Below are 25,376 nucleotides of genomic sequence, written 5' to 3'. Positions count from 1 at the left end.
GATACATCTCCTGTTGTCAGGCCTGCAGGTGTCAGGCTGTTGTTCTCCTTTATCTCATAGTGGACAGAAATTATTTTTTGGAGTGGCACAAACAATTTGTGTGGCATCAAATTTGATGCAGAACAGCTGATTGTTCTGTAAATAGTTTGAAATGTTTATTTAAAAAAACGCCTTGGCTGCATTTTTGATTAACAGCTGCAAAAAACTTTGTTTTTTGCATAACTCAGTTACTTTTTTGAAGAAGTAACTATATAATTAATTGCCCAACATTGGTCATTATATACTGTATTTTGCAGACAGAGAGTTACAGGACTCTCTCCCAGACCACAGACTCATACTCATAATACAAGTCAGAGCTTTATAAAAATAAAAAAAGAAAGTTGTGTTTTCAAAATTGGAGTTCAAGTTATTTTTACTTCCAATAGTGTTAACATACTACACAGGTCATGAACAAGATTTTTTTAAATTTTCATTGTAAGTGGGCTAAAGCAGTCAATTAAAAGTAGTCTAACATAAATGTAAATGCTGTAATTTGATTATTTTAATAAACCATGTAACTTGGATGGATTCGATGCTGGCGTGACCACAGTGCACACATCTAATGTTGCTCACAGTGGTCCAAGGGACCGCTCAGGGAGTTTGCGTGTTCGCTCAGACACATGAAAAATTAGAGGGAACATTGGTGAAGACACATAACAACAAATCATATTTAAGTGCATAAATCTCGTGGAAGCGTGTTGAACAAGCTCCTGTAAAATATTTGTAGATGCCATTTTATCAGACACCATGCACATGCCTGTTTGTACTATTAAGAAAGCAATGTTGCTGGTGAGGTGTGCGCACAACCGTGCTTAAAGTAATGAAAACAAGGTGGCTGAAAGCGATAAAAAAAGCTAACCTTGATCCCTCTGGCTCTCGGAGAAAGAACGTCTTTTATATCAGTAAACACTTACAGACTAAGGAATCATAATTGCTGCCAATAGAATAAAAGTGTGGCTATATTTAGCAAACAAGAAAAAAAATGCCCTTGGAAAAAGCCGCCTTTAACTGCCCCCTTCTCTGTAAGCTGAAACAGTAAATGCAGATAAATTTTATGTGGAAAACAAAACAAACTCCCCCAGATAGTTTACCATCTGTTTTAAGGCTAAGAGCATATAAACATCCTCTTGGTGTTAAAACATTTTAAGATAGAGAAAAAGAGCAAAATGAAAACCTTTTGTGAGAAGACAAGATAAATTGGGGAGCCTGTTTCTCTTGCTTCCTCCGATAATAAAGTATGATGCTCTTTCCTAACGCAGACACAGGAGTCGATCTGGGCCAGTTAGGCCTCCTGGTGTCTTGGAATGAGCCTCGGCCATCATTAGGTCTGCAGAGGGGTCTTGGGTTAAGCAATGCAGACGCATTGCTCAGTATGGTAAAAGTCCTGGCTCCAGGTCTGATTTATACCGGCTGTGGTCAAGGCTGGGGGTCTCAGTCATTCTTCAGAGCCACTGGTTGCACTCCTTGGCTGAATTTAAATTGATTTGAAGAGGGAACTTGCCCTGTTTTCCTGCCCTTGTGACAGGCTCCCTGAGGGGTAATTTATTTTATACCCCATTGCAGCCACACGCCTGGAAGGAAATGCTGCCCTAACTGTAATGAAGAAGTGACCTTGAGTTTAGCCGTCACCCATGCTTCTGCATGGAAACCGTGAGCATTAGGACATTCAGCATAAATATACACACACACTGCAAGATTATAAAAACAGCAGTGACCTACCAGTTAGACCATCTATCATATGCTCTGACAAGAGAGAGATGGTGGTGGCTGTTTCAGTGAAAAATAGGAAATGCCAAGTCTTTTATAGGACTACTCAGGAAACTAAATTGACTCTATAGGAAATTCTACCTGATGATGGGTCTATTTTTAGGGGATATTTAAAGGTGTTCATGCTATCCGCTTCTCAGTCAGTTGAAGTGCATTTATTATTTAGCCGTTTTAATGTTCACTAATGGCTGTACAGAAAGCACAATGCGCAGCTGAGGAGTGTTCGGCCTCTCCCATCAATCTGAAAGGCTGGATGAAACTGAGGTTTGGCCCTTTGCGTGGAGAAGAATCATCCTCTGACCTCTCAACTTCCTGCTTGGGAGAGAGAAAAATACATGAACACCCTGAAGGTTTGGGAGAAGTTCATCTATTTCCTGATATAACAAAGTGAGACACGGGACATTGTTGCTGCAGAGTTTCATTTGGCTGATAATCAAAGCAGAGGCCTGTGTCTGGGGAACAAGTTTGCAGTGGCGTGCTGAAAACCCAAACACCACGGCCACGCAGAGGAAAAGGTGAGGCTTCTCCTTCGACCCAGACAAGTACTCTTGAGATACCTTGAAAGCATGCCGGTATTGTCCTGCAGACTTGAACAACACTTTTCTCTCACGAAAAAGAAAGATGCACCAAAGTGGCTCACTGTGAGTGCACATCATTTAAAAAAAAAAGAAAAAATATTATTTTCAACAACATCTAATGGATAGACTGATCAAATACGGTACACACAATGTTATCACATTTCCTGTATGTACATTAGCTTATATAATTATGCTATTGTAAAAACATACCATTAGAATATTTAAGTGTGTCATGCAGCTGAGGGCCATAATCTGTGCACAGAATAAAATGCAATATTATAAAAACTGTACCTGGAAGGCAGAAACAGGGAATAATATACCTATATACTATCTAAGTATACATTAAATATATATATTTGTGTGTACATTTTCATTTACACAACAATAAATAAATAAAGAGATTAAAGAACACATGGCTCATGGTGTGATATAACATATCCTATGATCCCTGCTCTGGAGGTATGCTCTGTCTAAAAATAACTTGGCTGACATCATTTACAGATTAATCCAGTGAGGGAGGCCCCCTCTAAAAATGTCTACTGACATTACAGGCACTTGGTTTGGACTTGGAGTATTTGCAATATTCATGTGAAGTGTTTTCTTAAATATTAATTGTTTCTAGATGTACGCTAACATGTAGGTTGGAATATGTCTACTGATAAGACTTTAAAGTCAAGCTTTTTAAAAAAACAATCTTTGGTTTGACACCGCCTTGTTTTCTTTCTTCCTTCTTTTTTAACTACACTGTACCTCAGACCATTGCAGCTGGTTATTAACATTCAGCTTTTATCTAGCACAAAATGTAACATTCTCTTATGTGCCTTACTTCAATAAATATACTTTACACTGTTGATCACTATACACGGAATGCTGATAAATACTTCTCATTTGTTTCCTTCCCGAGTTTTTTCTGTGCTGTGTTCTCGTTTCATACTTTCAGAAAAGCATGACGGGAAGGTTCTTTTATGTGCCTCATATGGCGTGTTTGTATAAAATACAGTCACATAATTATGTCCCAGTTGAACAAGGAAAACCAGGTTTATTTTGTTGTGCGGTGCTTTCCTTCTGCTGCACCGTCCTCAGGAGTGAATCTTAAGCCCATCTTGCTAACAAATCACTATTGTTGGAACCTGGAAGTGAATTCCTTCTTTGCCTCAAGCATCCGTCTCTAATCCTTTCTTTCTTTCTGTGGAATAACAAAGTTTGATCACATTATTAGATTTCAACTACAGTCCTCCTGGGACCACTGCTGTAACATCCATGACATCCCCTGTCTGTTTTCCTGCAGTCTTATTCTCATGTACTGTCTGCATGTGCTTCTTTTCTCTTCCCTCCAGCTTGGTTTTCTCTGCACCCATAGTTTTGTCTGCTGCTTTATACATTAGGCGTGCCATTAATGTAGCAATCCACCCCTTGCATTCCTGCTGCTCTACTGTATCCAAGCAGGGTAAGAGACTGTCCACAGTTCTGTTCAACAGCTACTGAGGTGAAAATGTTTTCACCTTCCAGTCCATTTTACCCCACAGATCCACCGAAAGACTGTGTTATGAATGGTGCTGATATCTTCAATGACAGCCATCCTTACTGCTGGGGTGAGTAAGACAGGTGATTACAAATAGAAGTCCTGGTGAGAAGACAGCTGTCCTTTGATGCTGAAAACATCTGGTGGAGGTCGACACAGTGCGTTCTCAGGCTGCGACGCTGGAGGCGGTGACATCAGCAGAGTTGTATGCAAAAGTACGTCCTTGCAGTGGGCGCGTGTGCGCCCATGCATGCCTTTCGAGCATGTCTCTGTGTGTCTCGCTCTCCAGCTCATCAGTCTTTGTCAGTACAGGCTGTCCTTGGTGGTGGAGGTGTGTGTGGTGGTAGAGTCGTCAGGCAGGGAGCCCCGGCGTCCAGATCTTGACCCACAGTGGAGCAGATTTTGCAGCTCTCTTGACACGCTGCTGGAGAAAGCCGTGTAGATCCATGGGTTGGTGCACGAGTTCAGACTGGCCAGCAGCATCAGGATAGTGAAGGCCACTCCTGCAGAGGACACACACCGCCAAAAAGACAAGTCCAAAAATACATCCAGATGTAAAATGCTAATTTTACGTTGGAAGGAAACATTCCTCTTAAAATGAGGACAAACTAAGGACAAATCACAGTGCAAGTCACATTAGTCTCTCACCTCTTAGGAAACAAACATAAAAATGTGCAAATATTTAGCAGCGGAGCACTATGCATTATTTTGTTTTTATTCTACTTTCTTCAAGAATTTGATTATAAATATCCCAGGGGAAGAACACCACACATACTTCCTCCTTAATATTTTTCATTTCTAATAATAAGTCTATTGTACATTAGGCAAAACACGCTTATTTCACTGAGAGCAGCTGAGAACAATGAATGAGACCGTTCTGATTTTAGAATAAAGCTGACAATAATCAGCTGAGTGTGGGGCTGTATGCCAATCAGGGCTTTTATTTCATGAGAGTATGCTAATCATGCTTGTAGCTGCATGTGAGTACACTTTGTGTATGCATCTGTGCTCGTGTGTGTGCGTTTGTATTTGCGCTTGTTCCATGTGTCTGCTTATGATTTTAACTATGCATGCCAGCTGCTGGCACAGATCATTGTTGATGAAATGTCAGCATCTGGCTCTGTTTCAGACTCTACGGGGGACATAAACAGGTTATTTACTGGCCTCTGGTGTTTGTCTTTAGTTTCAGCTCAGGAAAAAACAAACTTGTTTGTGACCTTGTATTATATTCTCTGTTGAGAGCTGGAGCTTGTACTTAGAATAATGAGTTAGATAGCCTAATATTTGGACCCACCAAGATGCTCAAAAGCATTGATTGGAGTTTGCTGTTAAAAATAGGAGCTTTTCAATTAGCTTTTTGCTCTCTAAAGTGCAAAACAGGTAAATTAGCTCCATTAGGGCGATTAAATAGATTATATGAGCTAAGGAGAATCAATCCATCTGGGGTAAACAACATAAATGATTCACCTGACCGCACAGATGTTTGCTTTCATTTCTTTTATGGGGTAGATTGGAAACATAAGTGGATGTTGCATCCATTAAGATGTTTATGACTAACCTTGGTCTGGAGGGTCTGGATCCCAGGCTGCCCACAGCTGGACAATGAAGAAAGGTGACCAGCAGATAGTATACACCAGCACAATGACCAGGGTCATCCTCACCGTCTTTGACATGGCTTTAGTGATACTTGGAGGTGGGGTGGCGGGGCGGTGAGGGGGAGCATAATCAAGGGAGCAGCGAGGAGAGTTGGTGTAGGGCTCCTGGCAATCTGAGCCGTTCACTGTTTGCTGATGCGCTGTTGTTCTTGTTGTTGTCACATGTTCCCCGTGGCAACTGTTACACTGAATATCAGGTGGTACATAGTCATAACATTCTCCCACTTGGCTGTTGGGTGTGTTATTGTGGGGGTTGTTATTTGCAACCTTGAAGAGTTGTCCTCCTCTTCCATCCCAGCCTCCTCCTCCAGACGCCCGTCTCCCCCTCTCTCTGGATCGCTCGTCTTCCTTCCTAAAGCTGTGAAAGCGGAAGAGGATTTCGTTTTTCTTCATCTCAGCCATCACCATCCTCTCTGACTTCAGGTAGATGTTGTTGTGAATCTCGCGGAAGATTCTTATCTGAAATATAAGAACATTTTGAGAAGTTATAACAGCTCAGTGAGAGGGAAAACTAGACATGCCATCATTCACAGCCTAAAAGACCCGAGGATCACGTTTTATCATGGGAACGTGGCAAATTCAGATGCTTGTGTTTGCTGCAGACTGTCCTGTTTGCAGTTTATGTCAACACTGAACGGAAATTTGAAATGAAAAAAAAAAAGAGAGTATGTGTTGGCCTTAACCATCAGCCATAAACCAGTGTCAGACATTTTTATGTAACATTATTTAACGCCACGATTCCTTCGCTCTATTACATAGCTACCATAAAATTTTATTGCACCAAAATGATTTGTGGTATTCTCCAGAGAAACCAAAACAACGACATGAAATCCATTACTAATAGGCGATTCATTCTTGCAACTATTTTTACTTTGATTCTGAAGGTTTGTTACAACTGTCATCTGCTTTAGGTGCAATGTAACTGGAAGCTGCACATTAATCCACCTTTCCATTCAGTTTATGGGATTTAATCGGGCGAGTCACTTGAAACTTTCCAAATTACCTCCTTCAGCAGAAATAACATCATTCTCTCTTCCAGAAACGTTCTAAATATCCCTCTGGATTTGAAATCTGATATTGAAAATAGTGGAAAAAAGGTCCAGAATTCTATGTTTGGCACAGATCTGGTACATTCCTCTCCCTGGCAGGATGTTCTCAGACTGGGCAGGCATCTCGGCAGTAGACCTCCAAGTGCTGTGTTAATTAGGGGAAAAAGCTGGAACCTAGAAATATCTTTCCCTAAATAGATCAGGACTGATGGGAGGCACCCCAGAATGTCATATCTGCCTGGGGATGCGACATAACACCAACCACAGTCTCCACAGGTTATTGAACAATGCGTGCCAAATACACTCTTGAAACCAAAACAGCATTTCATTCATGCCACAAGCCTCATTACTGGATAATGTTGCTCTGAGCATGTAATCCTATAGTCAACACCCTTTGTGGACAGTGCAGAGTTCAGCCAGTACAACTAGAATTACCTGACAGATGGTAATGATGAGGGCGGGTAGGAGGAAGACAGCTACCGTCATCCAGGTGACGTAGGCTTTCAGCCCCCACAGCTCAGCAAAGTGACCCCAGCACTCGAACTCGCCGGGAGCCACTTCTGAGCGGGAGAAGATGAACACCTGACAGAAACAACAAGAGAAAAGTGGTCAGCACACCCACAGACACTGATAATCTGCAGTGATCTCTTGAAGCTAAAAATAGACAAACATCTTGAGTTCTCCTGTGGAAATCAAGCTGTGTGTGTGTGTTCTTGTGTTGTGTGTGAGTGTGTAAGGTTTTGTTTGCCTGTGTGTTCACCCCTTCCTACCTGCGGTATGCTGAGGACCAGTGCCAGGCCCCAGGCCACCATGACAGGAGTGTTCCAGCGGGACACTGCGCCCCCTCGGTAGGCCTGCAACGGGCAGCAGATGGCATGGTGCCGGTCTACTGTCATGGCAACTATCATATAGGAGGAAGCAAACATGCCAACAATCTGCAAATACTTGATGGACCGGCATAGCAAATCCGGCCCTTGAAACCTCTCTGTAATGTCCCATATTAGCTGGGGAAGAACCTGAACACACAGATAAAAAGTAGTTATTTTTAAAATAAGTGTTTCCTAATATATTCAGCGTATCAACAAGAAGTGCCTGTGCAGCCCAAACCCAATTTAGCACTTTGTCCGAGACTGTTATCTGAAAACTGCTTGAGCACATCAGTAAGCTACACCATGGCACTTAATGACATGTTCTTTAATATCCACGACAAGGGCACCGGGCAAGCCTGCTTTTTCATTTGTTTGTTTTTACCTCAAAAAACACCAAAGATATGGTCATCCACATACGAAAGTAGTTCTAAAACAAAAAATCATTTACTCCTGTTTGAATGATGTTTATAATTGCATTGCACAGCTGGACTGGGAAAAGCTGATCTTTTTTATATATATATTTGACTGCCATTTTAAGAAATTTGTGCAGCTGAGTCACCGAGAAGCCAACTGGGTAGGAAAGCAGCAGAGACTTCAGAAAGAAATACAGAGACAATTCATTACTGTGAAAAGTCCTGACAGAGCCCTCACTCACTGCAGTGGTTTTTTTTTTAAAAAAACATCTGCAAACAGACATTAAAGTACACTATAAGGCAGACAGTTTGTACAGTTATTACAAGTTTGAAAGTCAATATTTGGTATGACCAACTTTATTCTTCAACACAGCCTGAGGTCTCTTAGTAAAGCTTTCTTGTAATTTCTTTAAGTAGTCTACAGGAATAGCTCTCCAGGCTCCAGGATAGTTTTTCATTGGGTGTTTTTCTACCTAAGTATGCACTGACAGTGTGCTTCCATGGTGGTATTGAAAAAAATCTGATGGTACTTTTCTGTGTTCATAATTCCATCAATTATGACAAGATCTCCACTAACTGAAAAGCTCCACCATGTTTTTCAGATGGCTGTAGACACTCGCTGTTGTGCTTCTCTCCTGACCTCCTCCTACAGTACATATTGACATTTTGAACTAAAAAATTTAAAATATGGATTTGTCCTTCATTTGTCCTGTTGCCACTGATTTTCGCTTCAGTTCTTGTGTAGTTTGGCACACACCAGCCTTTTCTTTCTGTTTCCCTTCCTTAAGAATAACTTCCACTGAGACCATTTCTGATTAGGCTTTGGCAGTATAGTATATGAATCAACTGAAGGGCCAGATGCCTTTATCGTTGTGGGGGTATAGCTTAGTGGTAGAGCATTTGATTGCAGCTCAAGAGGTCTCTGGTTCAATTCCAGATACTCCCTGTGGAAGCTTAAAAAGAAAAAAAGCCTTCTTCTTAAAGTATTTTCCGTTCTTAAAAATGGCTTCTTCACAGCCAGCTTTCCACCGAGATCTTTTTAACAAACAGTAAATGGATCATTTGAAGGGTCAGATGCATGTGTCAAGTCTTTGCTGTTTTGTTTTGGTTTTTTTCTTATTTCTTAAGGACACAACTTTGAGATGCTGTTCATCTGCTATTGACTGTTTTTATTTTTTTAGGCCTACCATTTCATCTTTATCTTCCAGACCTTAATTTTTTTTACATTTTATTTTATGTACATTTATTAAGCACTTTTCACGGACAAGGGGCCTGTGAAAAGGAGCGAGACAAAGATTTCACATGCGAGAGCAGTTGGGCAGAAGGAGGCAAGAAACTGACTGATTTTAAAATGTAATTCAGCAGGAGCTATAATTATGGTCTCAGTCTTGTTAGCATTTAAAACAAGGTAATTACTAGAGAGCCAGTCAGTATTCTTTCTGAGTCAAGCTGTGGACTAGGGTGGACAACCTATCAAGCTGAATGTCATCAGCATAGAAATGATAAAAAAATGTAATTAAAAAATTGAATAATGGCAGCTAGAGGAAGCATGCAGAAAGAAAATAATAATGGACCCAAAATCCCTGTGGAACCCCAAAGGTTAGGGAGGAAATGTTAGAGGTGAACTTGTTTGTTCTAACAGAGAAGGTCCTATCAGAAATGTAAGAAGTAAATAAGTCTAAAGCACAGCCAAATTCACCAGCCAAAACCTTAAGCAGTATTTTTATGGTCAATGGTATCAAAGGCTTCACTGAAATCAGGCAAAATTATTACAGAACAATTCCTCCATCAAAAAGCCATTGAAAGATCGTTATAGACCTTCAACAGCATGGTCTCAGTGGAACGCTACTTTTGAGAGCAAGACTGTAAAGGGTTAAAAATCTAAAATTTGCATAGTAAAGATCTGAACTTATTTTCTGCTGTTTTTTCCTAATATTTGCTTATAAATAGTCTTTTTTTTTTTTTTTTAATTACCACATTCCTTTGAAAAAGGTCAGGTACAAGGACTGGACTGAAATAACTGAAAAAGCCTCCAATGGCCAAAGAAATACTGGAGAACTATTGCTCATGACCACTTTAAAAATTACAGGAAAGTTTGAAAGTCTGGAGGCAAAGTAAAAAAGAAATGCACAGTATTTATATTATAGGTATTTTTGTGGAACAGTGTATACAGCTGTAACAGATCCAGACAGTATATAGCTCACAATTACAGAATAAGCTACATAGTTTAACGCAGTTAAGTGAAAAAGAAATTCCCATGGAAGATAAAAATCAATATTAAGATGAGCAAGTTTTCAGTGTGACAAAAATTGTTAGTAAAGATGAAATATTTAGACTTGAATAAAGACTCAAAAAGAAATAAACATTTTTTACTTATGGCAAAAACAAAACAGGCCTTTAACAAACTGAGATACCATTTTGTAAATGTTTGTTTCATCCACTGCTGTGATCTATGTATATTCATGTTGTTATAATGCCTCAAAGAAACCCCTGTACTGACCTGAAAGAAAGCCACCACCAGGTCAGCCACACACAGGTTGACCATGAATATGTGCATCGGCGCATTGTGCTTCCTCCGCCTCAGAAGCACCCACAACACAAAGCTGTTCCCCAAGGTGGTAAGAGCCAGCACCACCGCAAGCACTGCAATCTCAGCCCGGGCCAAGCCCATATCCCTCACCCTGGGCTGGGGAAAGGTGCGAGGTGTGCTATTGGAGCCATTCTCGGGAAAGATGCCAAAGAAGGATCCCCCACTGTGAGACGTGTTGAATGAGTTCAGTTCAGAAATAAACGAGGAAGAGAAGTTGTTTCTTCCTGTGGGGTCCAGAGCGGAGAGGCCTAACCTATCCCAGTCCGTTTCCAAACTGATGCTTTCCATTCCTGGAAGACAAACAAAGTGTTAATTTGGGAAAGCCAATAAAATCTATTGTTTATAGTTTGTATAAATGATGCTCTGCACAAAGACAGTCTGCAGGAGTCAATCTGCTGCAGGGCTGTATGACTGTCCACGAGTGGATTTTGGCCAAGTCCAGATTATTATCAACAGACAATGAAATTGCACTAAATTATTACATCTGTGCATCTTATTGCATTTCCTGCAGTTGCCTAAAAATGCACTGTTCCTTACAGTACTGCTGAGAATCCAAAGCAAAACACACACAGACTTTTCACATAAGCTGATGCAGATATAAATCACAGGAACTCTTTGTTGTTGGATCATCAGTAACAGTTTCACATCATGTACTACAAATAGCTCCTGTTGGGTAACCTCATCAAATTCAACTCAAAGTAATGAGAGCCAGACACTCTGCCAATCATGCAAGTGTAATTATGTCTCAGATTTTTAATAATTCTCCTGTCTGTTTGTCCATCTCCCAAAGCTTCCCATTCTATCTGACGCAAGTCCAGTTTGGTTTATTTTCTTTCTAATTCTTTCTCAAGGTTGATTTGACAGCTTTGCCTCCTATCCCACCACCCTTATTCCTTCACATCCCCTCTCATAATCATTCACATCCCATGCTTACCCTTGTACATTCCTGTTTTCCCCTGTTTTTGTTCCCCTCTCTCCAGATTTTCTCTCATGCATCCAGGCGTTCTTTTCTCTTCTCTCTCTCTCTCCCAATCTAAATTAATTTTACGTTTATTTTTCTTTGCTTATAAATAAATGGCTGAAAAGAACAGAAAGTTGATAGGAATTAGATGACAATTTAAGAAACAGAGTCATGGGATGTAGAGGGCAGCCTTGGTCAAATAAACTGCATGTAGAGTAGCGTCTGAGAAGGGGGGGTGGGGGGGTGGGGTGGAGAGTAGCGATACAGGCGGTGAGGAGAAAGGAGAAAAAACTGCCCAGAAAAGGTAAAAGAATTGATTTTTGAGGGAGGGTGATTCAATAAGACTAGAGGAGTGGCAAAACATAGCTCCAAGGAGAGATGTGCACTTTCAGTTATTTCGCTGTGAGTGATGATTGACACCATGTTGATGTAATATTTTGACTAATATGCTGTGGAGTGGTTGTATATCTAAATGTGCCACTGAATGGGTGATAAGAGAGCTTCCATTTCCGCCTGATTAAAATCAGGAGGAAAACTGTTGTGAGAATATTGAGCAATTGAATGTGACTATACATAACAAGGTTGTTCTCACTATTACGCTACTACCTAATGACCAGTTAGTAACAGTGGACGCTCTCCTGGGTGTGTAAGATAACACGGCTGAACATACTGTCAAGCTTTACATGCTGGCTTTGCCAGAGGAATGTAATCAGATGAATGCATGACAGGCCTGGCCTGGTTGACTTCTCTTCCCAGCACAAAGGTACAGCTGTGGGTGAAAAGAAGAGTATCTCAGTGGGATCATTCCTCAGAAAACAGAAAACTGCTCTTATGATTTGAGTGAATCCCTGCTGCCACACGAGGCAAACACAAGACTGCCATAAATGTCCAAACTAAGTCAATCATTTTCTTTTTTTTAATTAACATTCCTCTATATTTAAAGGGTTGTATTAGTGGGAAGGTCGATAGAGGAGAGGATCAGACGTAGCAATAACAGTTGTTTTTTTTTTTCATCTTTGTTAATTAAGGGTGTAGACAACAGGGCCCTTTTTCAGTAAGGAATCTCTGGGCTTCTTTTTGTTGGGTTCCGAGGAGCCTTGTGCCCCTCTCTGTAATTACAGTATAATTCATGAGAAGGTTCTTTGTGCGGCTGCACCCCCAACCTAATTTCATTATATATATATTTCCATGTGATTCGTTTTTGATGTTCAGTCTGTTTTCAAGGATGCCTCGGTGCAGATAAGGTGCAATGGAGTTGTTACAATACCTGGAGTAAAGCTTAATTAAATCTTTAAACTGTACTCAAGAAAGTCAAATAAAAGCATTGAAAACTGCTAAGCAGGAGCAGCTGTTAAGGTCCATCTGTCTATAGATGACCACTGATGAGTACGTGCTGCATTTCTTTCTTCATAGCAGATTTCTATCTTCATATTTATGACATTGTTCTGAGAAAATCTGAATCCCTTGTTTACCTAAACTCCCGAAGAAGAAAATATGCTGAATGCTCATTTGCATTGCATGTGTATCCAAGAAATCTCAGTGAACTGTCTTACGATTGCTCAAGCTCATCTACAGGAGACCCATGCATAGCCTGAAACCTGTGCCAGGAGTGCTCTCTGTCATATCATGAAATTTCTTAAACTGAAGCTGCACAATGAAGGTAAATAATGTCTGCAGAACATTGCTGGGTGCAGTTTAATATATTCCAAGCAGACCCCATTATTTCTATCTGTCTGACTGACTTAACACAAGTACAAATTATTCTTTGTGTGCTTGATAGACTGTAGACAGTACTTCTAGTAAAGTACGCTTTCTCTCTGATTGATGATGGAGTCAATCCCTCCCTTGCTTTGCTCTCCAGAGGCAAAGCAGAATGCAACCATCCATTTTCATAACCTCTCCATGCTGTACTGCTTTCATAGGCACAGGGTTCACGCTCACAGAGCCTCAGGGAAGAAAGGAACATGTAGTTAAAGTGCACAAAAACCATTATAGATAGCATCCACTCACATCTTTCAACATCTGTGTCATCATTTCCAACTGTTCACACGTGTTTTGGTCATTCCCTTTCACAAACTACGACATCTTCAACATATGCCAAGATCCAAATACCAGATGTTTGAGCCAAAATATTTTTAAACCATTCTGAGGTGTGTTAAGGAACGAATGTCTTATAAAACCATGTTTTGATGTCAGTATTACAGTGTGTCACAAAATGCTTTTAAAGGAAGTTGAAAAAAAGGTGCTATTATCCTTTAAGGCAAGACTTCACCCATTAGACACTCTGAAGGAGGTGCTTGTGCACTTGGTGGTATAATCCAAACATAATGAAAAAGCCATCACCTCTCTGCCTGTCTTGTCAGCCCCTGGATTAGTTTCCTTTGACCAAGTTGACCGAGTCTGATTAATGAGGACCTCTTTGTTCTCATTACCAGCGTAGTCTACGCCCAGACGACCTGTGGCTAATTTCTCCTTCTACTCAGTCTTCCTTCTCTCTTCTACTTTTTCCATCCGTTACCTGTTATTTTCGCTACACTTTCATCCACCCACTCCATTTCTCTGATTCTGATTCCCTCCTAACAGTTCCACCACCTGTGATCACAGACAAAAGAGGAAGCCGTTTCTCCTGCAGAGGAAACTGGCTCTGAAATGTTTTTTTGTTTTTGCTTCATTTTAATCACCGTCCCCATTAATTGACTTTGGCAGCAGGAAACAGGATCGTCTGGCCCAATCTGAATCCAAGTCAACTGAAACCAATAAAGCAAGCATTAGATGACAGCGTGTCATATATTTACCTTTGGTTTTCCGCTGTTTTTCCTCAATGTGAAATTCATGCACGACACAAATGAATCATGTGGTGTCACAGACCGGGCTGCGTGGCATTTCATCTGCATGATAAGGCAGCCACGGCCACGTTTTTCTCTTTAAGCCCCACAAATCTGTAAATTAGATCCCCGCTCGCACCCTCGCTCCAGCATTAATTCACCTTCTGAATGAGTCAGGTCAATGACAGCTGGATAGTTTGTGTATATTTATGCATTTCATTTTGTGGAGGAACCTGCTGTACTCATTAAAAATCACATTCACGGTTCTCTATTTGAGTACATGTTACTCAGGTTCGCTCTCCACCACTAACTGCAGCTCATATGAGCAATAATACAAATTATTCTTTTACTGTCTTCAACCCCAAACAGCCAATTAAATGATAATTATGCAGGGCCACACCTCATTACACACAGCGATTCAGTCATTGCTCATCCATATTTTGTTACTTTAGTCGCACACAAAGATTACAGTCATATTGTATCAGATCAGATCAGGTCAGTAGACAGAACTCATGCAGAAGGTCCAAGTCCCCTTATCGTTACTGATAAACCCCGTTTAGACCACTGACTGTTTTTCTTGTTATGTATCATTAACTAGCACACCACCAACAAGCAAGTGAACTATTCAAAATGGGACCTTTTTTCACATCACATATAGCTGATAAAAAATTCAGAGTATTCCCCCTGAAGATTGGAAAGTGGGCTGCAGTGTTACCACATCAGCTAAAACAGTCCTGGAGTTGATTTGGTCAGAGCTGCAGCACATGATGAAATGAACGCAAGTAAATGATTCCCTGTTAGAGACCAAAGTAAATCGACTGTTAAAATAACCGTGCTGATGATTTTTTCCTGATGGAGGCTACAATCAAGGAGGTTATAATTCGTCCATAATAGTTTGTGTCAGGGAGAAAAAAGAAGAAGAAAAGTTTGCGATTTATGGTGAAAAAAACCTTTTTCAATGGCTTTGGTTGATACAAAGAGCTTCCTGATCTCAATCATAAAAAACACACCTGCCAAAAAGCAATTATGTGATTTAACTGACAGACAAGAAAGTTAGGGTTTTGTTGTTGTTGTTGTTGTTAATTTTTAAGTATGGGATCTGTTTTTGATTTAACTTAAACACAATTTTTGATTATTTCTTCACTGTTAGGAGGAAATTTACCATTGTGATAATAAGTTGTGTCAGGCAATAAATCAATGACACTTGAATATACAGACGTATGCATGCCGTCCACTCACAGCCTGAGAAAACAAATCTTTTGTTTGTCTAAAGCCCTTTGAGTTTCCTTTAAAAAAAAAAATGCGCAGGGCACGCACGTGTGCAAAAAAACACTCACACAAAGACGAGCAACCCAAGGTGAGAAGTCGTCTCTTACCTTGTTGTCAGTGCATGGTAAGCATTCTCACGCGTGTCCTTTTCTGTTGGCTTTGCTCTTGTCTTTGCGACTGTGGGACAGAGCATTAAAAGCCATCACTGTTACAGCTCATTTACGTTACAGGCAACAACAGATAACATTAACATCGTGACAGTTCCCCCGAGCTTCTTTAATCTGTGGAAAAACTAACAGGACCACATCCATTTTCAATTAAGCTCTGCAATGAATTACATCTAATCAAGCACAATAACATACATGCTTTATGTTAAGAGAAATGACATGCTGAAAGTAGCTCTGGGAAACAACTAGGTTAGAATGATTTAATCACATTTTTTATTTCTGTTATTTGGAAAATTAGCCTGATTTAATTGTGGCATTCCAACATTTGGAACAATTTTGTTTAATCAACCCAATAATTTACTACTTTGATTTACAGTCACCAGAGCACTTTTTAAAACAGTTGTACTGTTTCCAAAATATAAGATGTGTGTTTTGTTCATTTTCTTGTTAAATAAAATATGTAAAATAAATATAATAAAATATATTTTCACTGTCTTCAAACATGAAAGTAATATTATTAGATTATTGTATTATTATTATTCTTAATGAGGAAACATGATTCTAAATACAAATATAAAAGAAACTGATAAAGCTCAGCCTGTTTATTAAAATTCTGCACACTGGGCTTTAATGGCATACTTGAGTTTTGAGCATAAATGAGATACTGTAGCCATACAAAGGCATGACCTAGATTGGGTTGTAAACAAATTGGAGGAATACAATGAGAACAAATTTAAGGCCCTGCTGGAAAGTTTTTCAGACAATGTTGAATAATGATTTAAATAATTAAAATAATTGTACATTTAACATAATAAGTATATGTTTAGCCATCAAATCAAATCCAGCAGTCATAATGGACTCAATAAGGTACTTACTTGTTCTACTTCAGTGGTGCATTTCTGCTATATGTCGCTTAATTTTACCCAAATTACTTCTTCTCAATCCATGTCTCTCCTTTTAGCCTCAGCTGACTCCTGAATGAATTAGGCAGCACAGAAATAAAAATCACTCTTCATCAGAGTCAGGTGTTGGTCAGTGTTAACAAAAAGTTCTTTAGGGAGCTCTTTGTTATTCCTTTGCCTGCTGAGTGTACTCTCCTTGAGGTGTTGTAGTTCATTTGTAGTTCATTTTATTAAAGTAATCCATTTGATAGCCATGCGTGCCCTGGGTCCATTTGCGTCAGGTTATGCTTTTGCAATCTGCTGTGCCTTCACTAGCAGAAATGAATTTGATCTCCGTCCGTTCCTACCTCCCCCCTCTTCCCTCCACAGCTATCTCCTCCTCCTCCTAGGTCAACCAGCTTGTCCGCCAGGACTGAGGGTGGAGCCTGCAACCAGGAGTGGTGCAAGAGAGAGAGAGAGAGCGCGAGAGAGAGAGCGAGAGAGAGAGAAGGGAAGAGACCTGTTTTGTCATCCATACCATTGCACTGAAGTATGGTATCCACTCAATCACAGTGAGTCACTGGCAGACACAACCATCAGTCTTTACATGCAGAATTCCTTTATATAATATTACAAGTAAGCAGTCCAGAACAGATACCTGCTGATATTATAAAAGAGAATATTCAGCTGTTAATTATAGCTCTAAATCCAGCTTCCCAGACACCCTCAGCTCCATTTCCTTCCCAACCCAACAGTTGAGCCGTGTCAAGAGTCCCCGCATGTCAGCTGAGGCTCAGACGAACCGCCCACTCTCACATTTGCTCTGTCCGGTCTCACAACAATACTGCCGTCAAAACATAAATCAGAGCAAACAACACAATGTGCTAGAGACATATTTGAATTCCCAAAGAGAAAAAACTAAGAGCTGAAATAGCCAAATGTTATAGTTTCCTAGAAAATTTTATTATGAATCGGCAGAACATCTGCCTGCAGAGATGAAGACGCACTTCCTTCGACAGTGTAGAAGAAATTGTAGAAATTTAAAGGAGCTTAATCACCTGAAGTCGCAAATGCTCTCAGGGCAAGGAGGCAAAGCATATCGTGGTGCCCAAGATTTATATTAATATCCAACACTCTAAAAAACAGTCACTGACAAAGAAACACACAAAATGCACAACCACACGCACACATTTGATATGCTAAAAATGCATGAATAACATGCATATGAGCATGAATGTAAGCATCACTGCATACCGTCCAGCTTTGTTAATATTGTTTCAAAACACAATCAGAGAAAGTGAGCGCTGGAGAAAGAGACACAAACACACACTCCTGTGTTCAGGTGTGTTTGTGATACAGAGAGAGAGATGGTTAAGATGGAGAGGTACCACCTCGCCCTGTAGTGATTTATTGCTTGTGTAGTCATTGATACATGCTGCTTGTGTTTTTATTCAAAGCTCTCTCCTGTCCTCTTCCCTTCAATCTGATTTGTTGCTCAAGGACAAGGGCCGAAGCAGTTCAACCTAACTAGGAATGCCGAATGGCTGACTCAGCTGAGCCAACTTCAGGTCCCGCCTTTGGCACACAAACACAAGGCTGGAGCACAAAAACAAAACAAAGGTGCTTAAATGCCGTCTTTCAATTTGGATTTCAAGGCTCTCTCACTCTCACACACTCTCACGCGTGTTGGTAAGGAAATTATGTTGGCCTGCACTCAAACACTCCAAGGTGTACACAATGAGCGAATTCACAAATTCATACTGGCAGTCACTTTAATGCGCAAACTTTAAATGAATTAAATCGAGTCCAAAGTGGCAAAGTGATCTTCCCAAATTTATTTTGACACGTAAATTGCAGCTTCCCCTTACTTTTCCCCCAAAAGCTGAAGTTAACAAGACAAACTATAGTGATCTGACATTTTGCAAATATTATATCGTTCCAATTCTGTGGCCCTTATGCACACATACAAACACACACACACACACACACACACACACACACACACACACACACACACACACACACACACACACACACACACACAGATCTAGGCACAGATAGCATGGTGCACTAATGGGTGACTTTCAGCCCCAAATCCACTGATTGCTGTCCAGCAGAGTCTGGATTGTCCCATGATGTCAGAAAACTTGGCCATTTTCCCCCAGTGCTGCCTCCAGGTTTACAAACGAACTATCCCTCAGCCAAACCATTTCATCCTGCTGCTGACAAGGTGGGACTTTAAGCTCCCTGGGAATGTCTCAAATCTGGTCTTAGAGGACATTTTGTCCCAAATATAATCCACAGTCCACTTTATTTTTTTTCAACAGCCATACATCACAACGGATGGCCACAGGAAAACTGAGGGAACTGTAAGGAAGGACATTAGCCGTATAATTAAATTACCTCGACTGGGAGTAAGTTTGCTCAGACTTTTGTTTCTTTTTAAGGTCATGTCAAGAGAACTTTGAAAAAAAAGTTACACTGTATGAAATATTTTATTTGGAAATGTAGATGCTCATCAGGTAGAACATCTTTAGTTAATTATATCCAGTCGCAGGGCAGCACTTAAGTTTAAAAGGAATGTGGGGACATTTAAATGTTTCAATGTATGACAACCCTTTCCTCTGAGATTTTTAACTGGATGTTCTCCCACATGTTTGGGCTTATTTCCAGCTCCTACGATTGCGCCAGAAATAAAAATGACAGCTGTTTTCCTCTGAGAGAGTGTCTCTTCTGCAAAGACCTTTTAGTGAATCTTCTCTGGGAGCTCTTAATTTGAACATAGGTGTTGACAAATAACAAAATTCTGCACTGAGGTAGTTGCTTAATGGGGGGGGGCTTATTCTGGAGCGATACTCTTGAAATACACTGAATCAAATCCAAAAATGATTCATCAAATTTACTTTTCACTCCACTGTGTTTGGCTTTATCTCCCACACCTGTTAGAGACCACAAACACAGCTACCCTCAACCTCAAAAGAGAAAGAGATGAGGCTTAAGTGATCTTTGCTCAGAAGGACAGCAAGTACAGCAGGGCCATTTGTCTTCCTGCAGAATGGCCTGAATCCGCCCGTGCCTTTGCTTAAGAAGCGCTCATATCACAGAACAACACCTGGTTTGACAAAGTTGGCGAAGAAAAGTTAAAAAAACATCTGAGGGAATCGTTAACTGTCAGATGAACCACAAATAACAGAGACAAACAAAGAATTCGAGATTTATCTTCTCTGAGTCTAAAATTACCAGAAAAGATGCCGAGGGAGACGTCTTTGCCATCGACGTGCAGTTTTACTTCTATTAAAGGCCGCTTTGCTGTTACTGCTCTCAGAGCTCCTTTCCAGAAGAATGCCAGAAACATGAATCTGACAGTCCTTTGAAATCCTCATAACTAATTTAACAGAGCTGCAGAGGTGAAAAAGAAGTCATTTAACTAACTTTTTATTTTATTTTTTATTTTTTTCCCTCACAAACCGAGTGGTAAAGAAAATATATGAATTGTTTTGACTGGCCTTTCTGACTGCACACCAATACAATGGAAGTGAAATCAATTCTGTGTGGTGTTCACTGCAGCAGTTACATAAATGAGCATCAAGGGAAACATCCCATCCAGAAATAGTTTTTCTTTGACTCTAGCTAAACCACAAAACATAACTATTTCTTTGGGAGAGTAGTTCCACTGAACTTTGTGTCTGCTGAGTTTTGCAGATTTTTTTTTTAATGTTCAATATATTTCCATTCACAAATAGTAAAGCAGCGCAGACATATCTGATATGAATATCTCAAGCACCCGGGAAAAAATATCTCAGTGGGGATTTATGCACCTGAAATGGATCAAAGTGGATCCCGTGGTGGGATTATAAAAAAAATAAAATTAAAAAATGCATTCTCATGTTTCGTTTTTATAATTTTTATAATTTTATTTTATATTTGCCTGATTTCATTTTTTAAAATTAATATTCCATTTTTCATATCCCTGCATTTGCATTTAGAATTCTTAAAACTTAACTCTTCCCCTCCCTGACCCTGGCTCTGCTTGAAGTCTCTTCCTGTTAAATGGGAGTTCTTCCTTCCCACAGTCACCAAGTACCTGCTTATAGGGTTACCTTAGAATATGAGGCAAAGCCTGAATAATCCACATGAAGATGACTGATATTGTCTCAAGGTGTAATGTATATAAATAAAACTGAACTAATTAATTTCAACACTTCCTTTGCATTTTTGTATTTTCAGTCCCTTTTAAAGTAAGCGCACAGGTGGCTAGACAAAATGATAAAGTAATCATTTTTCTATGAGCCCTTCAAATATCTTCAGTGATGAAACTGCAGCTAGGAGATCAGTGTGGATAAGAGTATATTGATGAAGCACTCTGGCAGGACATTATGTTACTGTTGGGATCAGGTTTGTGGTCTTTCAGCTACAAGATAATCTCTGCAAACAAATGTCCTGCTGATAGAGAGTGAAAACATTTCTAATATGTTTTGTTTAGTTCATATTAATTTCAAAAACTGTCCATGACATAATCTGTTCTGTGAAAGAACACATTAACGCGGGGGTGAATTAATCTGTCACATTATGTAGGGAGCTCTGCATCTGGTCACACTATGATAGTTACAACCACTTTTCATGGAAGAAATAGAGCTATTATCTGTGAGCTTTGACATTCTAATATCTGTCTAAGACATAGATGAATAAGCTGAATGGCAGACCTGCAATTCTCCCTGCCAAGTTGGATATTTATAGAAGCTTGTGAAGACAGATCTAAGCCACTGGCCTCACACATACAGATGGAGCACACAGCAAAGTCATTAAGTTGATAGCACACAAGAAGTTTCACCAAGCACTGCTGTTGTTGTTCCTGATCCTCACTGCTCTGCAAATGTAGGTGCAGAAGCGCGCTGGGAATTTGACACAATGTGAAAAATACATGGCATTTCAGACGTTTTGGACCTTTATTTTATATTACAGTGCAAGAATCAGATATCCCAGGTATAGTATAATGTCTGGTTTCAAATCTCAAATTTGCCTAGTATTATGCCACATAGTTACAGAGCACATTCAAACACTTGATGCGTCTTTCATCTGTAAACTGTTGTTTTCTCAACACTGGAATTGAAGTAACGGCAGAAACCAGTTAGTATTTTTAGTACCTGATTCTTATACCCAATAGCACTGTAAATTGTCAGCTGTGTTATGAAGTGAAGAAAGAAAAACTGTGAAAAAAAAAAAATACAGACAGGAACAAAAATCTACCGGTTACATGTGTGCATGAGGAATGTGAGTCCTGAGCCATCAGAAGGATCGGGGTCTGCCCAGTCCAGGCATTTCGAGGAGATTAATAAATACTGACTTAGCTTTTTCCTGATCTGCTGTTCATATTGACCGGACATGCCACCTGACAAAATCTCTCTCCTCTAAAACAAAAAAAACCGCTGCTTTGATTGAAATGCAGATCTTTCTGTTCATATTTTGAGTCCAGCAACATTTCACAGATGGCCATGCTTCTGCAATTTATGGAGGGAAGCTGTCATCATTCACTCCAAACTTTCCTGCCACAAGAATTCCAGGCAGACACTCTCTCTTCCCACAAAAATATTATAAAATATTACAGCACACTTAATAAAAGGAAACTTGTGAAAGAAAGCTTTGATGCCTGATGTGTGTATGTAAATCTTCTTAACGGAGAGATAATTCAGCACTCATAGATTTGAGCACTGCTCTGTCAATTTACAGTGTGCAGCTGTGAAGGATAATATCAGTAACAGGTTTTGGGGGGAAAACAAAAAACAAAAAACAAGGACGCTCCCAAATTAGAGCATGTGTGCAATATCAATATTTACAGTATGCCTATAGGGGACCTGAGAAGTGAGCTCTTCAGCAGAAGGTGCATATAAATTTTTCCTTCTAAAATTCAAAGTTGTTTTTATTCATCTTTATCATCTTTTTCTCTCTTCTGGTGGGTGCTCACTTTATTGGTCTGTTCAAGTCCTCCTACTGCACAACGCCATTGATGGATTATCTGTGTGCACAGCAAACACACAAAAGGCTTAGATAAGGGAAGGATAAACATCCAAGCATATCGACAGAAAAGACAAGAGACCAGAAAAGAATCAGGTAGGGAAGAGATGCAAAAGAGAGGAAACGAAAAGAAGCCTGTGACAATCACCAAAACAAAGGACAAAGGGTAGTGCTTTCGTGGTTATAACACAGCATGAAGATGTTTTCAAATTGTTTTATTTTGATCCACTAATGATTGCTGCTCTTTTTCGATTGCGGCAATGTGATGTTTCAGCTGCAATGAGAAAAAAAAAATCAAAAATAAACTCTGAAAGCTCTTTGGCTCGAGTATTTTCTTCCCTCCTTTCCACTCTCCTTTGCAAACACTATCCATCCTGCCTAAACCTACATCTCCTCTGTGGGAAACAAAATGTTTGGGAACAGGAAAAACTAGATTGACTGTAATTCAAGCATAAAAGATGGATAGAACACAGTGGAATGGCAGACATCTGCAACCTAGGCAAAAAATAAGAGACACCATGAGGAGAAAGAATTAGAGAGATTAAGTGGGAAAGGGATGGCAAATTAGCAGAGAGGAAACTATCTGTCAGCGTTTAGAAAAATGAATAGATCTGTGACATCACAGTGGAAGATAGAGCCCGGCTCAGGAGAACTGCGCCAGAGGAGCCTCGGACGTGATGGTCCAGAAAAAACAGACTGTAAGCACAACGTGATGGTTGTGGGTTGGTGTGTACACAGCGTGTACATGAGCGAGGAGTGCAGCGCGGCGCATGTTTCCGTACAAATGGAAGTTTGTTTACAGTAGCGTAAGTGTGAGAAGTGAGTATGCAGATGGAGATGCAGATGTGGTGAATAGCACTCTGTGCTCTTCGGGGGGCTCTGGGATAAACTGGCAGTGTCAAGGTGTTTTTTTGCTCTCCACATTTCTTCCACTTTCTCAATGTCAGCCAACTCCCCACTGAATCTGGACATGATCTCTGTGTGTGTGGAAATATTGCCATATTCATAACCGCATTTTATGTCTTTAATGGATGCATGCAGTGGGTCAAGGCGGCCTTGGTGCTACATTATGTTAGCTGCGTTTACTAGAATGATAATGATAATGAAAAGCCCTTATGATGATTTCTGCATTTTGATTGGTTTGCATTCATGCGGGACCACGCTAAAAACAATAGGTTGACTACAGCTATAACTCGGGCTAACTTTTAGATCTTGTCGATAGAAATGAAATGGGAACTGATTGTTATGTTTGATTATTTATCCTATAGTCTTTTAAGTCTGTGCTCTGTTTAGCATGGCTTCACGGTGAATACCTCTTTCCATCCACAACTTTGGTCGAAACTGAATCATCGCAACAAGTAACGGATGCAAGAGAATGTGTCACCCTAACTTTGTCATACCTCTGACTCCTCTCTTTGCACCATTATCAGGTCCGTGCCTATTAAAATGTCTGAAAATTTGCTTCCCCACAAAATTTTGCTCATCCATTACCAGCTGATAAATTGCAACTTTGCTTGAACCCTGAAGTCACCACCAAAGTTTACATTTCTTGTTTGCTTGTTGGTTTTGCAAATCATCTTAGCATGGATTGGGTGAATTTCAATCAAAATTTGGCAAAAATAGTGCATTTTCTCATTTTCTATAATCTCATGATATCTAATCCATTATCACAACTATTTATTTGAAAATGAGTAACTGCATAGTATTTAAAACCTGTCAAACTGTCTCGCTTATACGCCTGTGTTTTTTTTATTTATTTTGTATGTTATGCACAGACTGGTACCTATAAAGCACTTTTTACTACAAGCCTCATTCACCCAGTCACACACACGCATTCATACAGCACTTTATTCTATGCCTAATAGCCTTGTATTACATTCACACACACACACACACACACACACACACTCACACTCCAATTTATGCAACAGAAGCAAATTGGGGTTCAGTATCTTGCCCAAGGCCACTTCTACTTGCAGACTGAAGGAGCAGGAAATCGAACCGTCGACCTAAACGACCCAGTCTACCTCCTGAGCTATAAACTCACATGATTGCCCATCTCAAAGTCCTGCAGAGGGGCCATGGGTCAAAATCTTGTTTAGATTACACTTTTAAGTTTGTATTAGGTGTACATGGTACATTTTTCTAAATGATTTGTCTCTTGAAATTACCATGAAACAGCTGTCAGCCCGAGGGCAGGTTCAAGGAATGCAGTTAGAGCTAGTTTCTAGTGCTGCAGGCAAAATGTAATTAAACTGAATTGTGTAGGCAGTGGTGTGCTTGATTGATACTTGAAGGCAAAAGGGAGGGTGTATGCACAATGCACAGAGAGTGGGAGGAGCTGGGGGGGGGGGGGGGGGGGGGGTCAAAAGGAACCCATTAGCTCAATTTTTGCTCACAGGATGCTTGCAGCAAGCTATTCAGGACATAAAAAAATAAATCTTTACCTGCATGCCTTAATGCAGTCCAGACTTTTAATGATCAAGAACAATAGAGTATGAAGAGATTAATGACATTGATGGAGTAAAGATAACTACCAGATGAACTGCAGCTATTTGAGTTAGACTCAGATAGGCAGTGTTATTTAAACTGGAAAAGACAAATGAAGAATTACAGCTGGGGGAAAAAATAGTGAAAATGTAGATATATCAGTTTTACTTTGTGAATAGTAAAAGTCAGACAAAGAGGAAGCCTGGGGAAGAAAAGCAAGCCTTCCAAGAGAGTTTTTTTTTTTTTTTATGGTAAATGGATGTAACATAAACACTACGAAGGCAAAGTA

General features: G+C 40.0%; 1 protein-coding gene and 1 non-coding gene across 3 annotated transcripts; one reads left to right on the top strand and one right to left on the bottom strand.

Annotated features, from left to right (window-relative positions):
* Positions 1-2,208: 2,208 nt before the first annotated feature.
* avpr2aa (arginine vasopressin receptor 2a, duplicate a) lies at positions 2,209-16,950 on the bottom strand. 2 transcript variants are annotated; one of them, XM_063463529.1, is made up of 7 exons: positions 16,580-16,950; positions 15,645-15,714; positions 10,393-10,772; positions 7,381-7,464; positions 7,046-7,192; positions 5,465-6,020; positions 2,209-4,409 (listed from the first exon to the last, which is right to left on the bottom strand). In XM_063463529.1, the coding sequence occupies exons 3-7, from the start codon at positions 10,768-10,770 to the stop codon at positions 4,210-4,212; spliced, it is 1,365 nt and encodes a 454-aa protein (XP_063319599.1). In that variant the 5' UTR covers positions 10,771-10,772; positions 15,645-15,714; positions 16,580-16,950; the 3' UTR covers positions 2,209-4,209. The 2 variants fall into 2 exon arrangements, with proteins under 2 accessions (XP_063319599.1, XP_063319598.1); XM_063463528.1 differs by having other exon boundaries at positions 7,381-7,626; positions 16,580-16,949.
* trnac-gca (transfer RNA cysteine (anticodon GCA)) lies at positions 8,767-8,838 on the top strand. Its single transcript has one exon. It is a non-coding gene; the product is annotated as a tRNA-Cys (tRNA).
* Positions 16,951-25,376: the final 8,426 nt, after the last annotated feature.

Source organism: Pelmatolapia mariae, linkage group LG20 (genome assembly GCF_036321145.2).
Source record: "Pelmatolapia mariae isolate MD_Pm_ZW linkage group LG20, Pm_UMD_F_2, whole genome shotgun sequence".
Lineage (NCBI taxonomy): Eukaryota > Metazoa > Chordata > Actinopteri > Cichliformes > Cichlidae > Pelmatolapia > Pelmatolapia mariae.
The sequence above is the reverse complement of the archived record's forward strand: the minus strand, read 5'-3'. Positions and strand labels throughout refer to the sequence as shown.

Coding starts and splice junctions, on each gene's coding strand:
- avpr2aa (XM_063463528.1), bottom strand. CDS start 10,770: ATGGAAAGCATCAGTTTGGAAACGGACTGGGATAGGTTAGGCCTCTCC. Junction 7,627..10,392: donor TGGTGGTGGCTTTCTTTCAG/GTCAGTACAGGG, acceptor CTGTGTGTTCAG/GTTCTTCCCCAGCTAATATG. Junction 7,193..7,380: donor TGGTCCTCAGCATACCGCAG/GTAGGAAGGGGT, acceptor TGTTTCTGTCAG/GTGTTCATCTTCTCCCGCTC.